This window comes from Littorina saxatilis, linkage group LG1 (assembly GCF_037325665.1).
Source record: "Littorina saxatilis isolate snail1 linkage group LG1, US_GU_Lsax_2.0, whole genome shotgun sequence".
NCBI lineage: Eukaryota > Metazoa > Mollusca > Gastropoda > Littorinimorpha > Littorinidae > Littorina > Littorina saxatilis.
In genome coordinates this window covers 82,508,236-82,529,426 of record NC_090245.1, presented here as the reverse complement: position 1 = coordinate 82,529,426, position 21,191 = coordinate 82,508,236, and the positions used below count along the sequence as shown (strand labels likewise).

Here is a 21,191-nt window from a genome sequence, read left to right as displayed (position 1 = left end):
TTGTTCTGGCTGCCCTTTGAGCGCAAGGAACAGCCTGTCTAGCTGTGCTGAGCCAACAACCCGCAGTTCTCCTATACAGCAACTGATGTCAAGAAATTGCCTTGATCATTATGTCATAGTAAGACAGAACAAAATCTCGAACAGATGTTTGGCTGACACCATTTCAAGTGAATATTGGCCGTTTATCATGCCTATTAAAAAGAGCCAGCCAGGTACAATTTCTTAGAGAAATCTGTGCCCCATGACGTCTAGAATGCAGGTCAGTAGTCCAGTGGACGATAGTATCCATTTTCTCTTTTATTTACTATGCCTTCTTCTTCTAGCTGCTGCGGTTCATGGGATGAAACCCCCACGTACCTTCTAGTGTTTTTAGCGCACGTATGACCGTTTGTACCCCGCCATTTAGGGGGAGCATGCTGGTTTTTGTTTTGTTTTTCTATAACCCACCGACATGGATTACACGATCTTCTCCATGCACACTTGGTATTATGCTTGCGTGTACACACGAAGAGGGATAAGGCAGGTCTGCACATAACTTGACCTGGGAAATCGGAAAATCTTCACCCTCAGTCCACCGGGATTTGAACACGCGACCTTCCGTGTGGGAGGCCGGCGTCTTATCCCCCAGGCCATTGTGCCCGTCAAACCATGCCTTCAAAATTGCACTAGGTACAGGAATGTTTCAACTTCCATTACACACCAGTTGATAATTGATCTTATTTAGGCTTTGGCGGTGAGCTTTATCAAAAGCAATACACGCAAAATTCAGGGATGGCCTTTGAATTGTTTTAAATGGTCCATACTAATTAAGTTAGGTTTCTGTGCAGTTTACTCTAAGTTCTATAGGGTGTGTGTTTTCAGTTTGAGAGCAACAGGAATTTTTATGGTAACATAATTTGTTATATTCCATTCACGCATATAGTGACTTCCTCTCATCTCTTTCTCGTATTATTAGTGTTTCCCTCCCTTATACGAACAAGCTATACAACAACAACAACCACACACACACACACACACACACGGATATATCAGTGTTGACCCATTTATTCCAGCAAGACTGACGAAGATCGCAAATCACTGACACTGATACATATTCTGATCTTCAAGACAATTTCTCAATGTTACAACCCAATGTATTATTTTTTTTCTACAGTTGAATGTAAGTTCACTAATCAACCCACAATCATTATGCTCAACCTTTTGAACCGAGACTATAAAAAAAATAAAAAAATACAGAAGCAAAGTTGGTAAACAACAATATTTCAAAGCCTTGTAGGCTTCATTTCCAGTAATCATTAATTCAAAAATATCATTCATTTTGAATGAAATATCTTATATCATGAGTATCTTGGGAACAGTTTAAAAATGCAAAATACAGATTGATTCAGATCCTTGAGTGTTCAGCCATCATGTGAAATATGCGTGTGAAATATAACAGTGTTGTGAATGATTAGTTGAAGAAGAATGAGACTGTGAATCACTGCCTCATTGGGTGAAAAAAGTGTTCTGTTAACTTGTAGTTGTAACTGGAGTACTGTTAGAGGATGATACTACATTTAGCTTCTGCTCTAACAGAACTCACAAGAACTGAGAGTGTGTGCGAGTGTGTGTGTGTGTGTGTGAGGAAATGCACTTGTGTGATTTTTTGAACTAACATAACATCTCAACTTGTTTTTACACTAAGATGCAAAAGTGTAATTAACTGCCTTGCTTCGTATGTGTCCCATTATCTTCAAGCAAAGCTAAATCACAAACCTACCAAATACTAGTGCCCATAAGCAAAACAAAACATGAAAAATTAGCAAACCATTATGATTATGGAAGACATAAAGGTACAACAACATCAGCAATCACAATTATAACTTCTGCCCATTGGCAACTCTCAGATTTGACAACAGAAACAGGAAAGACAGTTTTTCACTTTTCACAAATAAAATAAATGTGCAACAAAAAAAAATAAAAAAAATACTAAAAAATAAAAGCTCACTGCAACCAATGAATGCATTGTAACAATGACAAAACAAATATAAACAAGAAGGGCAAAGCCCATACGACTCACATGCTTTACACATTTTTCCTACCAAAATACATGTGACCTTGACCCAAGGTCAAGGTCATCCAAGGTCATGCAACACAAAGCTGTTAATTCAAGACATAGGAAGTACAATGGTGCTTATTGGCTCTTTCTACCATGAGATATGGTCACTTTTAGTGGTTCACTACCTTATTTTGGTCACATTTCATAAGGGTCAAAGTGACCTTGACCTTGATCATATGTGACCAAATGTGTCTCATGATGAAAGCATAACATGTGCCCCACATAATTTTTAAGTTTGAAACAGTTATCTTCCATAGTTCAGGGTCAAGGTCACTTCAAAATATGTAGACAATCCAACTTTGAAGAGCTCCTGTGACCTTGACCTTGAAGCAAGGTAAACCAAACTGGTATCAAAAGATGGGGCTCACTTTGCCCTATATATCATATATAGGTGAGGTATTGAATCTCAAAAACTTCAGAGAAAATGGGAAAAATGTGAAAAATAGCTGTTTTTTAGGCAACATTTATGGCCCCTGCGACCTTGACCTTGAAGCAAGGTCAAGATGCTATGTATGTTTTTTGGGGCCTTGTCATCATACACCATCTTGCCAAATTTGGTACTGATAGACTGAATAGTGCCCAAGAAATATCCAACGTTAAAGTTTTCCGGACGGACGGACGTCCGGACGGACGGACGACTCGGGTGAGTACATAGACTCACTTTTGCTTCGCATGTGAGTCAAAAATCTTTCTGAGTGGTGAAATTAATCAATAATGCTGTAACAATGGTGCAATACTCTTTCCCTCATGCCTTAATTCTGTCATGATGCTGTGTACATAAAGTCTGCATATATTTACAATAAATTTACACATACATAGATGTTGCTGAATTTATTTTCTTTGGCAAATTTGGCAAAATGATCATTAAAGTTTCAGAAATTTCCCGAAGTTTAAAACAGCCTAGTGTCCTCTTTCCCCCAGCCAAAAACAAGTTCAGCAGATTTTTCGAAATGATGGCAAAGTTTTCTGTGATTTGAAAGAAGTTTCAGCATCTTGCAGACTGCAAACGCAACACGACATCCAGACATACTAATTTAGGCTGGAATAAACTTTAACCACAGAGGACAAAGAAACTAAATTACAACAGCCTAATTAAGCAGTTCTCAAACACTACAGCACTCAAACAGCTTGAGTTAAATAACACATTTCAGAAAGGTATGTTTTACTGGTATATGAGAGAAGCTGCTATTAACACATTAATGACCTAGCTTTGCATATGACCGGAAAATTCTCAGAAATATATTATTGGTTCAAATCATAGAGAAAGGTCAGATTTAAATGCATTTTTAAAATATGGATTATTGTATCAGCTGCATTTGTTGTAAACTCTTTAGGGATCAGGGGTCAGCTAAGGTGAAGGCCAAAACTGAAATGAACGGTGAATTCTTTTGCTAAAACATGTACAACAAATTAAGCGTCTTCATACTTGCTATACACACAAAATTAAATGTCTCAGTAACTTTTTTTTTCAAAAGCTCTGTCTTCAAAGGAATACAGTTTGTTTACATTAAAAAAAGAAAAGAAAATAAGAGGGCTATATACAGGTACATATTCAATATCACAAAATTCAACAATGCATTAACAGGCTATCTCCACAGAAACAAAAGCACTCAATCTCTCTACTCTATTGTTAAAAAGAAATGAAGAGAAAAAAATAAAAGCAGAAACATGCCAACAAAAGGGTGCATTCATACACCGAAACTTACCCTACACAGTGTACAGTACAACCAAAACCAGGTTCCTAAATGAGCAATGTAAAACTAAATACAGTATATCCACAATAAAACAAATCACAATTGCACAATCTTTCACAGGTTGCACGAAATTCCACTCTTGCAGACACCAGCGCAGTCTGTGCAGTCTAAAATTAATTACTCTGCCAAATCTTGAATTTTGCACAAGTCTTCAAAATAAAACAAAACAAAAAGCAGAAAACATCTAGAGGAGTAGCTCAAAGAAACAAAAAGAACAACAACAGCAAAAAAAAGAAGATACATCTGCATGTTGCACATAGGAAAACAACAGAACTTCCATCAAAGTAACAAGCTTACATATATATCTATCAGAGACCTAATTATAATTGTCCAGAGACTAAGGTGTCATGATACTTCAGCAGGCTCTTAAGAAGTAAAATTAACTATACTTGCAACCTGGACAGACACAAAGAGCAACATATTGTTTTAATAAAACATGTATAGACTGCATGCAAAAAAACAACTCAGACACAATCACTTTCGCAGCACATAACATATTTTTGATACACCCAACTCTTTCTTTCTTTCTTTCTTTATTTGGTGTTTAACGTCGTTTTCAACCACGAAGGGGTTGTATCGCAACGGGCGAAGGGGGGAGATGGGATAGAGCCACTTGTCAATTGTTTCTTGTTCACAAAAGCACTAATCAAAAATTTGCTCCAGGGGCTTGCAACGTAGTACAATATATTACCTTACTGGGAGAATGCAAGTTTCCAGTACAAAGGACTTAACACTTCTTACATACTGCTTGACTAAAATCTTTACAAACATTGACTACATTCTATACAAGAAACACTTAACAAGGGTAAAAGGAGAAACAGAATCCGTTAGTCGCCTCTTACGACATGCTGGGGAGTATCGGGTAAATGGAAACACCCAATTCACCATATCTGCTCATACAGACATGGACAGTATTTAGATTACATATGAACCAACACTACAACCTACATTTATTGTACACTGTCCAACAAAACAAAGTGGATAGACACAAAGCCAAACCAGGAACTACATGTATATGTTACAGTAAATTCTCGAAACTAGGAAATTTGCGAAATCCCTGAACATTTCAGTAAATTTGTGAATTTCCTGTTTCACTCAGGGATTTCACAAATTTCCTAAAAATTCTAGGAAATTGCGAATTTCCTAAAATGAGCATGCCATTTTTTCACTAATTTACTGAACAGTGAAAAACGTTTCAGTAAATTTGTAAAATTCTTAAAAAAAAAAAGAAAAAAAAAGAGTCCGTTTTCTTTATTTTACATTTGTGATTTTGATAGATTTGCTGTTGATTTGAGCAAGATTTGAACCGAACATCTTCAATTTTTGGATCCGACACACTACCAACCCGCCACGCCAGCCACATGAATGGAAAGTGAAAAGAAATCATAAGAAGTTTGTGGTGTTGGGATCATGAAAACTCATGTAAAAACAGCTCACACCTGAACTACCAAGTCTGACAAACCATAAGCCTTTGCAGTTCAGTCCGCGTTTGGTTCATTTTGCTGATAGGCAGCCCGACAGGATGGCAGGCAATGCAGATTTTGAACTGAAGTTCACCACAGAACTGTTCAGACAACGTGAGGAAAATAAAACAGTGTGGTCATGTTGAAAAGCTCATTAAGAAGAGGAGTTGTTCTGAAAAAAAACCTGTCTACTATGTCACCATCGAAGAAACTTTCGACGTCATCAAGCGCGCTCATAACCGAAGAAGATGTCTCTCTTGACAAGGCTGTGTCATTGCGGTCAGCCATGATAGAACAGTCAGCATCAGGCGGGCAAGGTTTTGTGAAATGCAGCTGTGCAGGGTCGAAAAAATGTAAAACAAATCGATGCCAGTGCTACAAAGCACAAGTAATGTGCAACTCAAGATTTCACAGCAGCCAATTCTGCACCAATAAATAAGATGCACCATGAAGACATTTTTAAGCGTTTTTTCATTGCCATATGTCCTGGTTTAAACACCAGGTTTTATTCAATTAAACATGAGACAATAATAAAACAAGAAATAATAGGGACACGAACTCAAGAGAATGCTTATATTATGTGCCATATGTCTGTGCTGTACATGCCCTGTGTGTTTTGTTTTTATCCTGTGTCATAATGGTATGTTAATATTTTCAAGCAAAAATGACAGTGTAAGAGACATACAGAGAAAAGGAGAGAGAGAGAGATGAGTGTCATAATGTACCTTGTAATGTAATCCTTTAGATTTTATGATTACAATTCTATGAAACATGAAAGTAAAGGAGAGACATGTTAGTATCACATTGTACCTTTTAATGTACTCGTTTACATTTGTTGTTAACAATTCTATGAAACATGACAGTATAGTAGAGACATGTGAGTGTCACAATGTACCTTTTAATGTACTTGTTCAGATTTTTTTAGGAAACATGACAGTATAAGAGAGAGAGAGAAGAGAGAGAGAAATATGAGTTTAACTCGCATTAATATAAGGAAACCAGAATCATTAAATGGTTCACAAGCAACCAACAAAGCACTTGTTTCCCTTCAAATGTGTTTCAGTAAATTTGCGAATTTTCTGCCCCTTGAAATCAGGAAATTCGCAAATTTCCTAGAATTTTTAGGAAATTTGTGAAATCCCTGAGTGAAACAGGAAATTCACAAATTTACTGACATTTTCAGGGATTTCGCAAATTTCCTGGTTTTGAGAATTTACTGTAACAAGAAGAGCAAACGCTCGATCGAGTCACTTTCGCAGTTCTGAATATTATATGAGGCATCAGATGGACAGGAAGAAATTGCTATTCACAACACAATACAGATGTAAATAATTTGATGTAAAGAATAATCCTATAAAGTTTGAATCAAATCCGATGAATAGTTTCAGAGATATGATATTTCAATTTTTTTCCTTCAAGACATACCTGTGACCTTGAAAAAGGTCAAAGGTCACCAAAGCAGACGTCAAAGTGTAGAGGTCACTGGGAGTCACGTTCACATAAAATTTGAGCCCGGTCACTTTTATAGTTTCCGAGAAAAGCCCAACGTTAAGTTGTGTGTTGCCGAACAGAAAAGGCTAGTTATCTCCCTTGTTTTTCTGATAACGTTCGTAAAAGGCTACAGATGTAAATACTTTGATGTAAAGAATAATCCTACAAAGTTTCAATCACATCCGATGAACTTTGTCAAAGATATAAAATGTCTAATTTTTCCTTTGACGCTGACCTGTGACCTTGAAAAAGGTCAAAGGTCAACGAAACCATCGTTAAAGTGTAGAGGTCATTGGAGGTCACGACTAAACAAAATATGAGCCGGATCGCTTTGATAGTTTCCGAGAAAAGTCCAACGTTAAGGTGGTGTCTACGGACGGCCGGCCGGCCGGACGGCCGGCCGGCCGGACAGACTAACACTGACCGATTACATAGAGTCACTTTTTCTCAAGTGACTCAAAAACAGTGCACTATATTTTCAACAGTGAGGGGACAGTGACAAGTTATGAGAAATAGTTTTTGATTTAAACTGAACATTACTCCAGAATTGACAGAAAGCAAAAAAGATGTGTTTCCCAAAGAGAGAAAGAAGGAAAGAAAGAAGCACAGAAAACACACCAAAAGGTGAACTGCATCACTACCTCACCAGTTGAAGAATCCTGCATGCACATACTAAGGGAGATAATCTGAAGTACTGATCTAGACAGATCCCCTTTCATGTAGAAGTTGCAGCCCTTAAAAGAAAGGCAGAACAGCTCTAAAGAGCTATCATCAGACCTGCCAACCGGTGTGAAACCAGTCAACCGTAGCAAGCGTAACAGTTGGCAGCTCTGTATCACTGAGGAAAAAGAGAGCATTCCTGGCATGGGTAACAGTAAAATGATTGATGTCACCATGAACTACATGTATGTGAAACATTACCATGTTGCTGCTTTCTGCTACAGTGTATCAACTAACTCTACTGCAATATGGTGGATACCAGGCATGCTTGGATATATACAAACAGGTAAAAGCAAGCCCAGACCCATCGTGAAGAAGAATAGGGGGAAACATGCACTGGCACAAACGGATGAATGATCCAAAGTGCAACTTACTGTCACAGTACGTACTACCCATTCCCTTTGAAAAGTTTTATCTCTATTAATTTATCAATTTGTCAACTTTTCTAAAAGTCTACATTCATTCATCTCAAGTTTTTCTCTTTCTTTTTATCTCTGACTCATCCAACATCTACTTAAGTACACACATGTGGCTAAATGTAGCACCTCAAACATACACACACACACTCACACACACACACACACACACTTACACACATGCACACACACATCTCAGACTGATCTCCATGCATGCATCCCCTCCCAGATTGAACCCTCCTTATCCCTAGACATACAGGCAAACAAAAAGCTGCTACACCAAGTGTTCAACAGACCAACAAGACTCATAATCAGTGGACTTGCCCACACTGCTCTATCAGAAACAAAACAATAATCGACAGAGCGTGGCAATTAAGAAAAGTAAATTCACAGCCAAAGTTTCGGAAGGAGTAAGCATACCCTGGTTCATATCTTGACTATTTGGTGGCGTACCAAATCCCCCTCTTCAATTCTTTCCTTTGCCTTTTTTTTCGTATAAACCAGCGTGCCTGGTACATTTTGATCAGGGTGAAAAGCCCTCACGCTGTCAAGATTTGTCAAGTTTCAAGCAAGCAGACCTCATTTCATCATCAATTTTGTCCTGGTTTCAAATCAACATCATGACCACCACAGCCACGCAAGGTCATCAAGAGATTAAGGACGATGGTAAGTTCTGCCTGTACATGTGTGCGAGGGTGAGGGCGGCCAGGAAGAGAGAGTCGCGACGTGACACGCCCGACAGTACTTTCTGCCAGTCAGCTCTGCCAATGTGAGGCTGGGCCTTCTCTATCACCTGTAACATACAATAATGTTGGCGTTATTCTTAGTACACAATGTTTCTAGTTTGTATGGGTTGAGGAAGAGTTGCTTTCCCTTGTCTTCCCTTGCTTTTCCATGGAAACGCTGAGTCAAGCTACACGTGACATTGTAGGCCAATCAGTTGACAAGATAGTCTGATAACCGTTCCCATCCCAGACCCGTTTACCCCCAAATTTGGCAGAGACCCCCCCAGAGTAATAGTCAGTCAAAAATATTAATATGATGACAAAAATAATAATCCAATGGTTACAAAACGCCAACATTAGCAAAACCAACCTAATCTGAAGCACACTTGAAAATAATAGGTTGGTCCCAAATGTAGTATTTTTTGTCCAAATCTTCGAAAACACATAGTAATAACTTACTCCGAAGTAGCGAGGGTGAACAGGTCTGCCATCCCGTTATCCCTTAATTGCAGACTCTGACTTTGACCCAGTCCCCTGACCCCTCTTTATCCACTCTCCCCCTCCCCTTTGACTCAATCACCCCCCCCCCCCCCCCCCCCCCCCATACTACCCCTTCTCCCAATCCATTCAATCCTCCTGCGTACTCTCCCACCTCCTACTCTCCTTCCACCCTGTATGCTTTTTCAATCAACCCATGTCTACCTGTCCGATGGTGACAGCAAGACCTGCCCAGCGCAGGGGATAGTCTGCAGGTGTCTGGTCCTGAGCGGCCATGATGTATTCTGAGGGGATGAAGGTGGGCTGGGAGCAGGTCTCCAGGTTGATGCCATGCACTGGGTCTCTCAGGATAAGGCAGCTCATCTCATACCACCTGGGGAGACAGTGATGCACAGCTTTAATATTATTTCACTAAAAAATGTAACATTTTGCAAGAGTTTCAGCATGGATGGCTTAGGATTACAGCGTTACTCCTGAGTTACATTTTCTTTCTACAGAGCAACTGAAAATATTTCATTTTCATTACTTGAATAGTTATCCCATTTGCTGGGAAGTTTGGGTCACTTCCTTCTGGTGGAAAGCTTACAAGAGTTGTGCGACCATGAATGTGTGCATGTTTCCGTGTAATCCAATACGTGCACTTTGGGCAAAATGACAAGAGGTCTTTTACGTCCCATGGCGCTGACACTGGAGAGGGACATGGATACCACCTCTGAGCCATCAGGAAAAGTTGACCTGTGTTTGTCTCAGCCTAGATTTGAACCTGTGACCCTTGGATCACAAGTCCAGTGCTCTACCAACTTAGCTACCAGGCAGGGAAGAAAACTAATCACAGCGGGAAGCATCTCGTTACTCCCCCGTATCGCTACTCCCCCGGCTCGTTACTCCCCCGTACACAGAAAATGACTGGATAACCCTGTAATAGTAAGTTGGCATGAAATATTGTTTTTCCGGAGAAATTTTCTGGATAAACAAACAAAGAAACAAATAAAACAGCTGGACAGGTGGGTGGGGGTGGGGGAACAATATTTCATGCCAACTTACTATCACAGGGTTATCCAGTCATTTTCTGTGTGCGGGGGAGTAACGAGCCGGGGGAGTAACGAGCCAGGGGAGTAGCGAGCCGGGGGAGTAACGAGCCGGGGGAGTAACGAGCCGGGGGAGTAACGAGCCAGGGGAGTAACGATACGGGGGAGTAACGAGCCGGGGGAGTAACGAGCCGGGGGAGTAGCGATACGGGGGAGTAACGAGCTGATCCCATCACAGCTGTGTGCATGGGTTGTTGTACTGATAGTACACTTTAAATGCAAGGAATTTCGACATGCTACACTGTCCATCAGATAGGTACATATACACGCTACCTATTGGACGTATTGCACCCTTAAAAAAAGCGTTGGAGATGGACTTACTTATCAGGAAACATTTCCACAATGAAGCCTTCAATGGAGACTACCGGTATACCCTCAGGCACTTCTCCTGATCTCTGCAGGGCATTGATGCGATCCTCTGCTCCTTTCAGCCCTGCTGTGAAGCCCACAGGTTGAGCTGCTGTTGTTGCCTGGCCTTCCTGTAAAAAGACACACAGAGACTGATGTCCAGATTTGCTCAAAGATCGATGGCTGCATGTACGTCATGACTTGATCACTTACATTTTGTAACAATTTGCACTGGCCTTTCCTACCCTAAAAGGATTTCAGAGTTATCTTCTTTCAATAAGGAAAGTTGTAGGCAGCAACCTCAACTGAATGCATATCGACTATGTTCAACAAGACTGTTGAGGTCAATTACGTACATATGCTCAAAAAACAGAGGGGAGATAACAAAAAGCTAGTTCAAATGACACCACAAAAAACAAAAAATCGAACAAAAGAAGAAATTTAAGACAACTGATGGCGGATAACACTGACTTAATTTATCAGGGAACAAGGAAAACCCCAAGAACCACCCAAGTAACACGCATATTGAATTCCCACTGGGTTCCCAGTGGTGAATAAGTGGGAAGAGGATGGGAGAGTGGGCCCACTCCCATCCCACAGAACTCCCACAGTCAAAGCTATGGGAAGAAAGTGGTTTAGACCTGGGCCGTCCCTTAGTCTCTGGGAAAAAAGCTTGCACTTCGACAGAAATGGGATAAAAGTGGGAATTCCCTCTTCGTTCCCAAACAGCGTGCGAGGAAAATGTTCCGACGCTGCGAGCGCGAGTCACACTGTCTGCGCGAGTATGCAAGTTGCCCCATCGACATCGGTGACGTCACAGCACCCGCTGTTTACACCCGACTCGTTTGAATCGTAGCAAACGTTGAATACTACCATTCAAAATAAACCGAAGTATTTTATATGTGTGTAATTATTGCAGTTCTGTTAATAACAACTGTTGTCTCTAGAATGGTTTATTTACTCACGTGATGACTAAATATTTTCAAAGATTTTTGTTTTCACTGCGGGACTATTATTCTGCCCTGTTCAGTTCCGCGTTGCGCCTGCCGATTGAGAGTGTGTGAAATTTGCTACAATTGCCGGCGAATAGACTGTGAATACTTTCCGTGCGCGCAAGTATTGCATGTGCATGGATCAAGGATTACATCTGAAGAACACCGAGTAATGTAATGGCGGTGCTTCATATTCAACAAAGCGAAGACGATCAGTGGGATTACTGTCAAACTCGAAGGTTGATGAACGCATCAACACGGCTTTCCCACGTGGCTGCATGCGCGCTCGTTGATTTGAGTGATTAAAAACTAGTGTGTGTGTGCTTGAATATGTATCTGTGTGTGCCAGTTGTTCTTGTTTTTTTCTTTCTTTATACATTGATGATTTTTAAATTCGCAGGACTCTTGAGACGTTTGCAAGAACCCAGTTCTCTATGGAAGTCAGAAGAAGAAGAATTAAGAAGTCCCACACGTTTCCGATTTAAACCCCACTTGTTTCCCACCCGAATCCCACTTGCTTCCCACCTGAATCCCACTTGCTTCCCACCTGAATCCCACTCGTTTTCCACCGGTGAATCCCACTCGTTTCCCACCCTGATCCCACTCGTACCCCACCCGTTTTCCAGTCGTGTCCCACTGGTTTCCCACTGGTGTCCCATTTACTTCCCACTGGGCTCCCACTGGAAGTCGTAATCAAATCCCACATGGCGCCCATGTGGGACTTCCAACAACGTCACCATGTGGGATCCCACTTGGGGCCCACATGGGATCCATGTGGGAAGGTTACTTGGGCAAATGATGCACATGAAACAAACTAATTTTACAAACCTTTCCCGTGACAGTGGCTCGGCCAAAAGTCTGCTGAAATGCTTCTCTGATAGCCAGCAGTTTGCTGTCCTTAGTAGATGTTACAACAATGTCTATCTCTCCCCCTGATCCTGAAAAAGTTTCAAAGCAGAAACCAGTACGTACGTTACACTACAGGTGTATCACTGGACTGAATGAACCTCAACAAAGAAACAGGTGCAAGAAAAGACAGTAAAACGTGCTTCAGCGACCACCCCTTGATAACGACCACCTGCCCACAACCACCACCAAAAAAGGTGACATTTTTTCCCCATGTATATAACTACCTTTTCATAAAAACACTTTTGGACAGTCCAAATCTTCATTGCAAGTGCATGAGCACTAGAACTTAATTTGCCTCCATGGTTTAGTTAAGTCACCTGCTTTGCAGTTCAGTAACTGCTTTACCCTGGTCAAAAAGATTCATACATTTAGAGCTTTCTAGAACTAAAACAAAACAAAACAAAACCAACACCATGAGTAATAATTAGCTTATTAATGTTATGAACAACTGAATTCCGTTCCCACCATGCAAATAAAAGGTATAATTGGGATGTTCGGCCATAATTGCAGTTTACTGTCATTATACAAACTGCACACATGTGGTTTGAAACAAAAAGGGTTATCATCAATACAAGATATGCTAGATATCTGAGCATAAATAATAAAGAAATTCAACAAATAATCAAAGAAGAAAAAGTACATGCAAACTTACTTATGACTTCCTTCATGCCAGGGTCGAGTGTTGTTATTACAGATTCCATGGAACTCTGTATGTATAATGAATAACAAAAATTAACATTTACACTGTATAGAGAAAACAAGTTTTACAATCTGGCACAAATAAGACTGGAACAGATTTGAAAATACATGTAGTAAATAAACAATGCTACATTAAATCAGTAATTAATTATAAGTTGCAATATGTTCCGAAGGATAAACTCATGGAGTAATCATATCAAACATGCACATACACTTTGAATGTATATATTACACTGTACTCAAATATCTGTTTGACCACTGCTGTTGGCCATCTGACTGGCCGCACCGCTGACAGCTTCAGCTGGGTGTGTACCAACCATTTGTGGGTTGCACATACAGCTAGCATTATTTATTCACCAGGTTCGGAGTCAGTGGAAAATAATGCATTTCATGATTTTTGAATCTCTATATTCAGAAACAACAAATCAAAAACCAACCTTTGAGTGAGTGAGTGAGTGCATGAGTGAGTGAACTTATAGTGATTGAGTGAGTGATTTAACTTATAGTGATTGAGTGATTGAGTGAGTGCATGAGTGAGTGAGCGTATGCATGTGCATGCATGTGCGTGTGTGTGTGTGCATGTGTGTGTGTGTGTACTCTGTGTATGTTGAGCAATTAACGTAACATCAGTTTGTGTAAATATTGTGATGTGGACAAATTCATCATTCACAGCTAAAATATTACTGTACTACAAAATTCTGTACACACATTCATCAGCATGGCCCCTTACATAAAGACATTCCAACAAAGAAACAGGGTCAGCAAAAAATAATAGTGTAACATAAAGAACAGAAAATTAAGCATCAAATTCTGTCAACCATGCAATATGGCAACAGGTGGCACTTAGGAGCAGAAGGTACACTGTTTGAAATGATGGTATTTTAGCCAGTGTTCTGTATTTATGATTTTACTGCCTTTACAATAAAGCTGATGTTATACATTGAGTCAATGTAGCATAGCTTTATTTTTATACTGCACAATTACAGAGTTTTGTCATTTTATGAGAGAGAGAGAGAGAGAGAGAGAGAGAGAGAGAGAGAGAGAGAGAGAGAGAGAGAGAGAGAGAGAGAGAGAGAGAGAGAGAGAGAGAGAGAGAGAGAGAGAGAGAGAGAGAGAGAGAGAGAGAGATGCAGACATGCGCACATAGCAATTAAGAGACAGACAGACAAAAGACCATATATCGCATCATCTTCTGACACTGACAGCCTCACATTTCTCATCACAATACAACCAACACTAAAAATGCATGGAATTAAAAAGTCAACATAGTTACCTTGGTCTTTTCCACCACCCTGTTAACAAGACTGTTGTTGGAGAACCAACCAAAGAGACCGCCTGGTGCGCCTGAAGCCATAGGCTGCTGTTCTTCTGCTGCTGGGCTGACAGCGATGGCAGAGCTTGCTTCAAATGGCGTCTGCATTGGACCTTTGGTGTTAAGAATATGATGGAGGTAAATTTACAGACATGATCAGAAAATGTGAAAAAATACGGTCTTAACAGAGGGAGGTCGTAAATGGGCCGGTGTTTCACACCACCAACAATGCTTGTACATGATCAGCATTTTCTGACTGTCATGAAGTTAAGTTCCATGCAGTTAGGGTCTACCTGTAGCATGCAGAATTTAGATTAATTCAACTGTGGTGATCGGCTTTATGAAATTCCCAGTTTCGGCCAACCAATCGGGGATCAGGACAATTATGCGCCAGATCAAAAAAGTATGCACCGGCAGTAACAACAAGCACAAGCAGAACCATTTACTGATTTGAAAGAAATTCTGACTGCTTGACCAGCTCAGACCTGTCAACCCCCTCCAAGGCCAACCTGTATTTATATGCCCGGTAGCTCAGTTCGTAGAGCACTGGACTTGTGATCGAAAGGTCGCAGGTTCGAATTCGGGCCGGGACGGACACGGGTCAACTTTATGTGCAGACCCAGAGACGGAAGCCATGTCCCACCCCCGTGTCATCACAATGGCACGTAAAAGACCTTGGTCATTCTGCCATAAGTGCAGGTGGCTGAATACACCTAAACACGCAGACACCTGGGTAGCGTGACTCCGTTGCTGCTAGCTTTCCACTGGGAGGAAGCGACCCGAATTTCCCAGCGATGGGACAATAAAGTAATGAAAATGAAAACTGTATTCAAGGTAACAATCCCTTACACACCAACTTTTTTTTTTGAAATACAAAAACCAGCTTCAGGCCTGTTTACCCCCCAGAATCGCTCTCATGAATGAACTTGATTTTAAACAAGTTTCATCTACAGGATGGAAAATAACCATGTTTGAAAAATTTCTGACAAATTAATAAAAAAACAAAAATAACACAGTTGCCTCCCTTGTCCTGATGTAAATTATCAATAATTATTGACTCAAAACTTCAATTTAAATGAGAAAACAGTTTTCAGTAAGTTCCAATTGGTAACTTAATTTCAAAATGGCTCACTCTGGTGAAAAGGAAGGAGGTTTGGAAAATAGCATAGGCACTGTCAGGTCTATTTTTAGTACTCATTTGCATTATCTCTCATACTGCTTTTCAATTCATCATTTCTGGAGTTAAATTCTCAAATGATGGTTGAATCATAGATTGAATTAAAAGAGAAACAAGTAACTAGTAAGTTTGTTCCACATTCTAATTTTCAAAAGGACTCCATGTATCTAACTCAAAATAAAACTTGTCAGAGATCATGCAGATATCTGAAACCAGAAGGTCACTGAAGCCATGGAAGTGGGCTATTTTAAAGGATTCACTGACCTACATATTCAAGCAGGTGCACTACACTTTTTGTTTAAACAGTATTTTATTCGTAAACAGACACATGACAATACATGTATAACAACATCATTAAGAAGGAGCACAACAAGTTTAAAACTTATGATAAGTGCTCTCATAAACATGCCTGAAATTTCATGGCGGAATATGATCAATGCCACACATTTTTTTTAAAAAGAAAAAAAAGAAAAAAAAAGGTAAAAAAAAAAAGGAGAAAAACAACAATGAAATCTTAGTTTGAATTATCGAACACAATCTGTGTCAATACCGAAAACGAAAGCACTACACTTACTGGTGTCTGTGTCTCTTTGATTCAGTTGACATGCCTGAGTATGTGTGTTAATTGTCACTTGCATCTTGTGTGTGTGGGCGGGGGTTGTAGCTCAGTCGGTAGCGCGCTGGATTTGTATCCAGTTGGCCGCTGTCAGCGTGAGTTCCTCCCCACGTTCGGCGAGAGATTTATTTCTCAGAGTCAACTTTGTGTGCAGACTCTCCTCGGTGTCCGAACACCCCCGTGTGTACACGCAAGCACAAGACCAAGTGCGCACGAAAAAGATCCTGTAATCCATGTCAGAGTTCGGTGGGTTATAGAAACACGAAAATACCCAGCATGCTTCCTCTGAAAGCGGCGTATGGCTGCCTAAATGGCAGGGTAAAAACGGTCATACACGTAAAAGCCGTGGGAGTTTCAGCCCATTAACGAACAAACAAAAAAAAACGTGCATTTTGTAAGGTAATTGTTGTCAAGATCACAGCATTGACATGAATTACCGGTACAATTTGGTTTGCCCGTACTGCTAGGCTGTGTAAGCCGTACACACCTAAATTTTGATAAATCCCGTACACAATACGGGAAAACCGTACAGGTTGACAGGTATGCGGCAGCTATAAGCATCGATCTCGAAAGTGACCCTTAGCTAACTTACTTGTGACATGAACTGGGGCTCTAATTGGCTCTTCCTTATCAGACAGCTGGGTCTCTAATTGGTTCTTAAATATCTGCATGATTCCTCCTCTAGGCAAAAATATCAATTACCCCGTGCCATCATAAAAGCTTTCGCAGAACCGCAAAATTTAGTTGAAATAGATGAACACAGGTTATTCAAAACCATCCCATTTTCAAGACATTTTTCAGCCTACATGTACACAAATTCGATTTTCCTGGTCGCTTTGTGTTTTTTCGTGGACTTTTTCACACTTCGAAAAGCTCACACATGATACAAATATTTGACTGATAAAAGGACATGTGCCAAACCATATTTGGTAGGACTTGCCCAAGTTGGAGTGGATATATATGTATGTGGAGTCTAAAATGCCTTGTAATATTTTTTTCTGAGTGCATGAGCATTTCCGGGCCAAATTTCAAGAGTTTAGGCATGTCTAGATGTATTCATGAAAGGAAAACTAGGGAACAAAGTAAGCAACGCCATAACGGATTTAAAAAAATAAAAATAAAATGTTAATAAATAACTGACAAACAACTAACAAATAAAATTGAAACTAAAAAAATGTGAAAAATTTAAAAGGTGTATCAGCCAAGAAGTAACTAACGAACAACTGACACAATTGAAACTGAAAATCGAAAAAAGAAAGAAGAATAAACTTTACTGTAAAACACAGAGCCTTCAAAATATATATCCTGGAGCTTCTCTGGATGACAGAAAAAAAAACACGAAAGAAAGATTTTTTTTTATATGCTGTATTCGATTTTATACATATATATTAAAATAACTATACAGAGCTTCCTTCCGAGAACAAAAAGGAAAACAGAAATTAACAAAGTAGGGATACAACAACATGAAAAGCTGCGAAAAAACTAAATAAAATTAAACACAAAAACCTGGGCCTTCTTTAAAAGAAAGAAAGACAGAAAGAAGAAAAATTTATGGAAAGTACTTAACAAAAAAACAACACATACAATTCTGGAACTTCCCTATGAGAACGTTCAAAAGAACTTAAGACAAAAACAGGGGGACAAAAAAAAAACACTGAAAAATACAGACAGAAAAGAAGACAAAAATAAGCATAAAGAATTAAGGACTGAAATACATAAAGAAGGAAATAAAGAACAATGTCCTGAAATGTTTAACACAGACCTGAAAAAAAGCAAAACAAGAAGAGCAAACGCTCGATCGAGTCACTTTCGCAGTTCTGAATATTATATGAGGCATCAGATGGACAGGAAGAAATTGCTATTCACAACACAATGAGTCACGTTCACATAAAATTTGAGCCCGGTCACTTTTATAGTTTCCGAGAAAAGCCCAACGTTAAGTTGTGTGTTGCCGAACAGAAAAGGCTAGTTATCTCCCTTGTTTTTCTGATAACGTTCGTAAAAGGCTACAGATGTAAATACTTTGATGTAAAGAATAATCCTACAAAGTTTCAATCACATCCGATGAACTTTGTCAAAGATATAAAATGTCTAATTTTTCCTTTGACGCTGACCTGTGACCTTGAAAAAGATCAAAGGTCAACGAAACCATCGTTAAAGTGTAGAGGTCATTGGAGGTCACGACTAAACAAAATATGAGCCCGATCGCTTTGATAGTTTCCGAGAAAAGTCCAACGTTAAGGTGGTGTCTACGGACGGCCGGCCGGCCGGCCGGACAGACTAACACTGACCGATTACATAGAGTCACTTTTTCTCAAGTGACTCAACAACAAGTCGCGTAAGGCGAAAATACAATATTTAGTCAAGTAGCTGTCGAACTCACAGAATGAAACTGAACGCAATGCAACGCAGCAAGACCGTATACTCGTAGTCCAAAGCTCACGGCATATGCAGTGAAATTGACAAGAAGAGCGGGGTAGTAGTTGCGCTAAGAAGGATAGCACGCTTTTCTGTACCTCTCTTTGTTTTAACTTTCTGAGCGTGTTTTTAATCCAAACATATCATATCTATATGTTTTTGGAATCAGGAACCGACAAGGAATAAGATGAAAGTGTTTTTAAATTGATTTGGACACTTTAATTTTGATAATAATTTTTATATATTTAATTTTCAGAGCTTGTTTTTAATCCGAATATAACATATTTATATGTTTTTGGAATCAGCAAATGATGGAGAATAAGATAAACGTAAATTTGGATCGTTTTATAAATTTTTATTTTTTTTTACAATTTTCAGATTTTTAATGACCAAAGTCATTAATTAATTTTTAAGCCACCAAGCTGAAATGCAATACCGAAGTCCGGGCTTCGTCGAAGATTACTTGACCAAAATTTCAACCAATTTGGTTGAAAAATGAGGGCGTGACAGTGCCGCCTCAACTTTCACGAAAAGCCGGATATGACGTCATCAAAGACATTTATCAAAAAAATGAAAAAAACGTTCGGGGATTTCATACGCAGGAACTCTCATGTCAAATTTCATAAAGATCGGTCCAGTAGTTTAGTCTGAATCGCTCTACACACACACACACACACACACACACACACACACACGCACAGACAGACACACATACACCACGACCCTCGTTTCGATTCCCCCTCGATGTTAAAATATTTAGTCAAAACTTGACTAAATATAAAAAGGAAAAAGAAAGAAAGAACAAATGCAAACAAAAGAAAGACATAAAGTGATAAACAAGTCGCGTAAGGCGAAATTACTACATTTAGTCAAGCTGTCAAACTCACGGAATGAAACTGAACGCACTGTATTTTTTCACCAAGGCAGTACAGCTTCATCAATCCCCGCGAGAAGGAAATCGCTCACCTCCCACGTGCAAAACGCAGTGAAATTAACACGCCAGAATAGCGCGGTAGCGTATTGTGCTAAGCAGGAAAGCGCCCTTTTCTGTATTCTTGTTAACTTTCTGAGCTTGTTTTGAATACAACCTATCATATCTATATGTTTTTGGAATCAGGAAATGATAAAAAATAAGATGAAATCATTTTTGGATCGATTTCTTAAATTTGAATCGTAAGACTAATTAATCTATTTTCGTTAATTGTGATCACATTTTAAGAGTAAACATGACATATGTATATATTTTTAGATTCAGAATGTGATGAAGAATACGATGCAATCAATTTGAAATCTGTTAGCAAAAATTCGATTTTAATGACAACTTTAATGAGCAAACTCATTAATTAATTTTTAAGCCTCCAAGCTGTAATGCAATACCAAAGTCCGGGCTTCGTCGAAAATTACTTGACCAAAATTTCAACCAATTTGGTTTAAAAATGAGAGCGTGACAGTGCCGCCTCAACTTTCACGAAAAGCCGGATATGACGTCATCAAAGACATTTATCAAAAAAATGAAAAAAACGTCTGGAGATACCATACTCAGGATCTTTCATGTCAAGTTTCATGAAGATCGGTCCAGTAGCTTTCTCTGAATCGCTCTACACACACCCACACACACACACACACACACATACACCACGACCCTCGTCTCGATTCCCGGCCCCTCTTATTAAAACATTTAGTCAAAACTTGACTACGTATATGTAAAAATTTTTTAAAAAGGAAAGAAAACAAATAAAGAAAGATCAATCCTGGAAAACAGTGGATTTTAAACGCACAAACCTGGTGCTTCTCGGGATGGTGTTGATCTGGTGGTGGGGGTTACCCCTGAAGCCTGTGTGCTGGGAGAAACAGTACCAGTTGGTCTGTTGCAACACACATTATTTACACTTTTATTTATTCATCTTCAAGGGTATGCAAAACAGTATTTAAAATATATCTCCTTACATTGCAGGAAATTGCTCCATGTCACAAGCAGCTGTAATTATTTCGTATTATATGCAATCATTGCAAGCGCCTGTTCTTTGTGCTGTTGTTTACCTGCCAGGTGAAACAGCTAGCACTCGTAGTTTTCGTGCGGCACGGTTTTCTCTAAATTCTAGTGTAACGGGTGTATCTCAGGTGTGCTGTAGTGAGCAGTAAATTCAGTTGTGTGTCAGTTTTATTCATTCTTGCCGTAGCCGTTTACAGGGCTAGAAGTCTGCGTTCCAGACTGGAATCCGTTCTTCATTTGAACGTTACTTTTGCTTCCATAGAGCAAAAGGGAGCTGTCTTCATTTGACAGGGGAATTTCGCGTATGCTTTCATGCAACCAGGATGTGGTGCGTAATTCTTTTCTATTGTTTTCGGTGTAGTTTAGGCTGTTTGCGTGTTACATGTTTGTTGTTTCGTGTCTGTGCGTTTCTTATATGTTCAGGCTAGTCGGTCAGGTATTTCGTTTAAAGAAGGTTAGTTTCTTAGTATTGTT

The 21,191-nt window shown here is 39.6% G+C and overlaps 1 protein-coding gene across 3 annotated transcripts in view; it reads right to left on the bottom strand.

Moving 5' to 3' along the window:
• Positions 1–1,028: 1,028 nt before the first annotated feature.
• Positions 1,029–21,191, bottom strand: part of LOC138981722 (protein PRRC1-A-like) — a 30,176-nt gene continuing 10,013 nt past the window's right edge. For 2 of the 3 annotated variants that reach the window (XM_070354788.1, XM_070354796.1), the window contains exons 5-12: positions 20,507–20,589; positions 17,581–17,622; positions 14,475–14,626; positions 13,155–13,209; positions 12,422–12,531; positions 10,575–10,732; positions 9,370–9,538; positions 1,029–8,735 (exon numbers count right to left, since the gene is read on the bottom strand). In XM_070354788.1, the coding sequence (XP_070210889.1) occupies positions 8,589–8,735; positions 9,370–9,538; positions 10,575–10,732; positions 12,422–12,531; positions 13,155–13,209; positions 14,475–14,626; positions 17,581–17,622; positions 20,507–20,589 (916 nt within the window). In that variant the 3' untranslated portion in view covers positions 1,029–8,588. The remainder of the gene's footprint in view (positions 8,736–9,369; positions 9,539–10,574; positions 10,733–12,421; positions 12,532–13,154; positions 13,210–14,474; positions 14,627–17,580; positions 17,623–20,506; positions 20,590–21,191) is intronic. The other variant, XM_070354804.1, reaches the window with a different exon arrangement.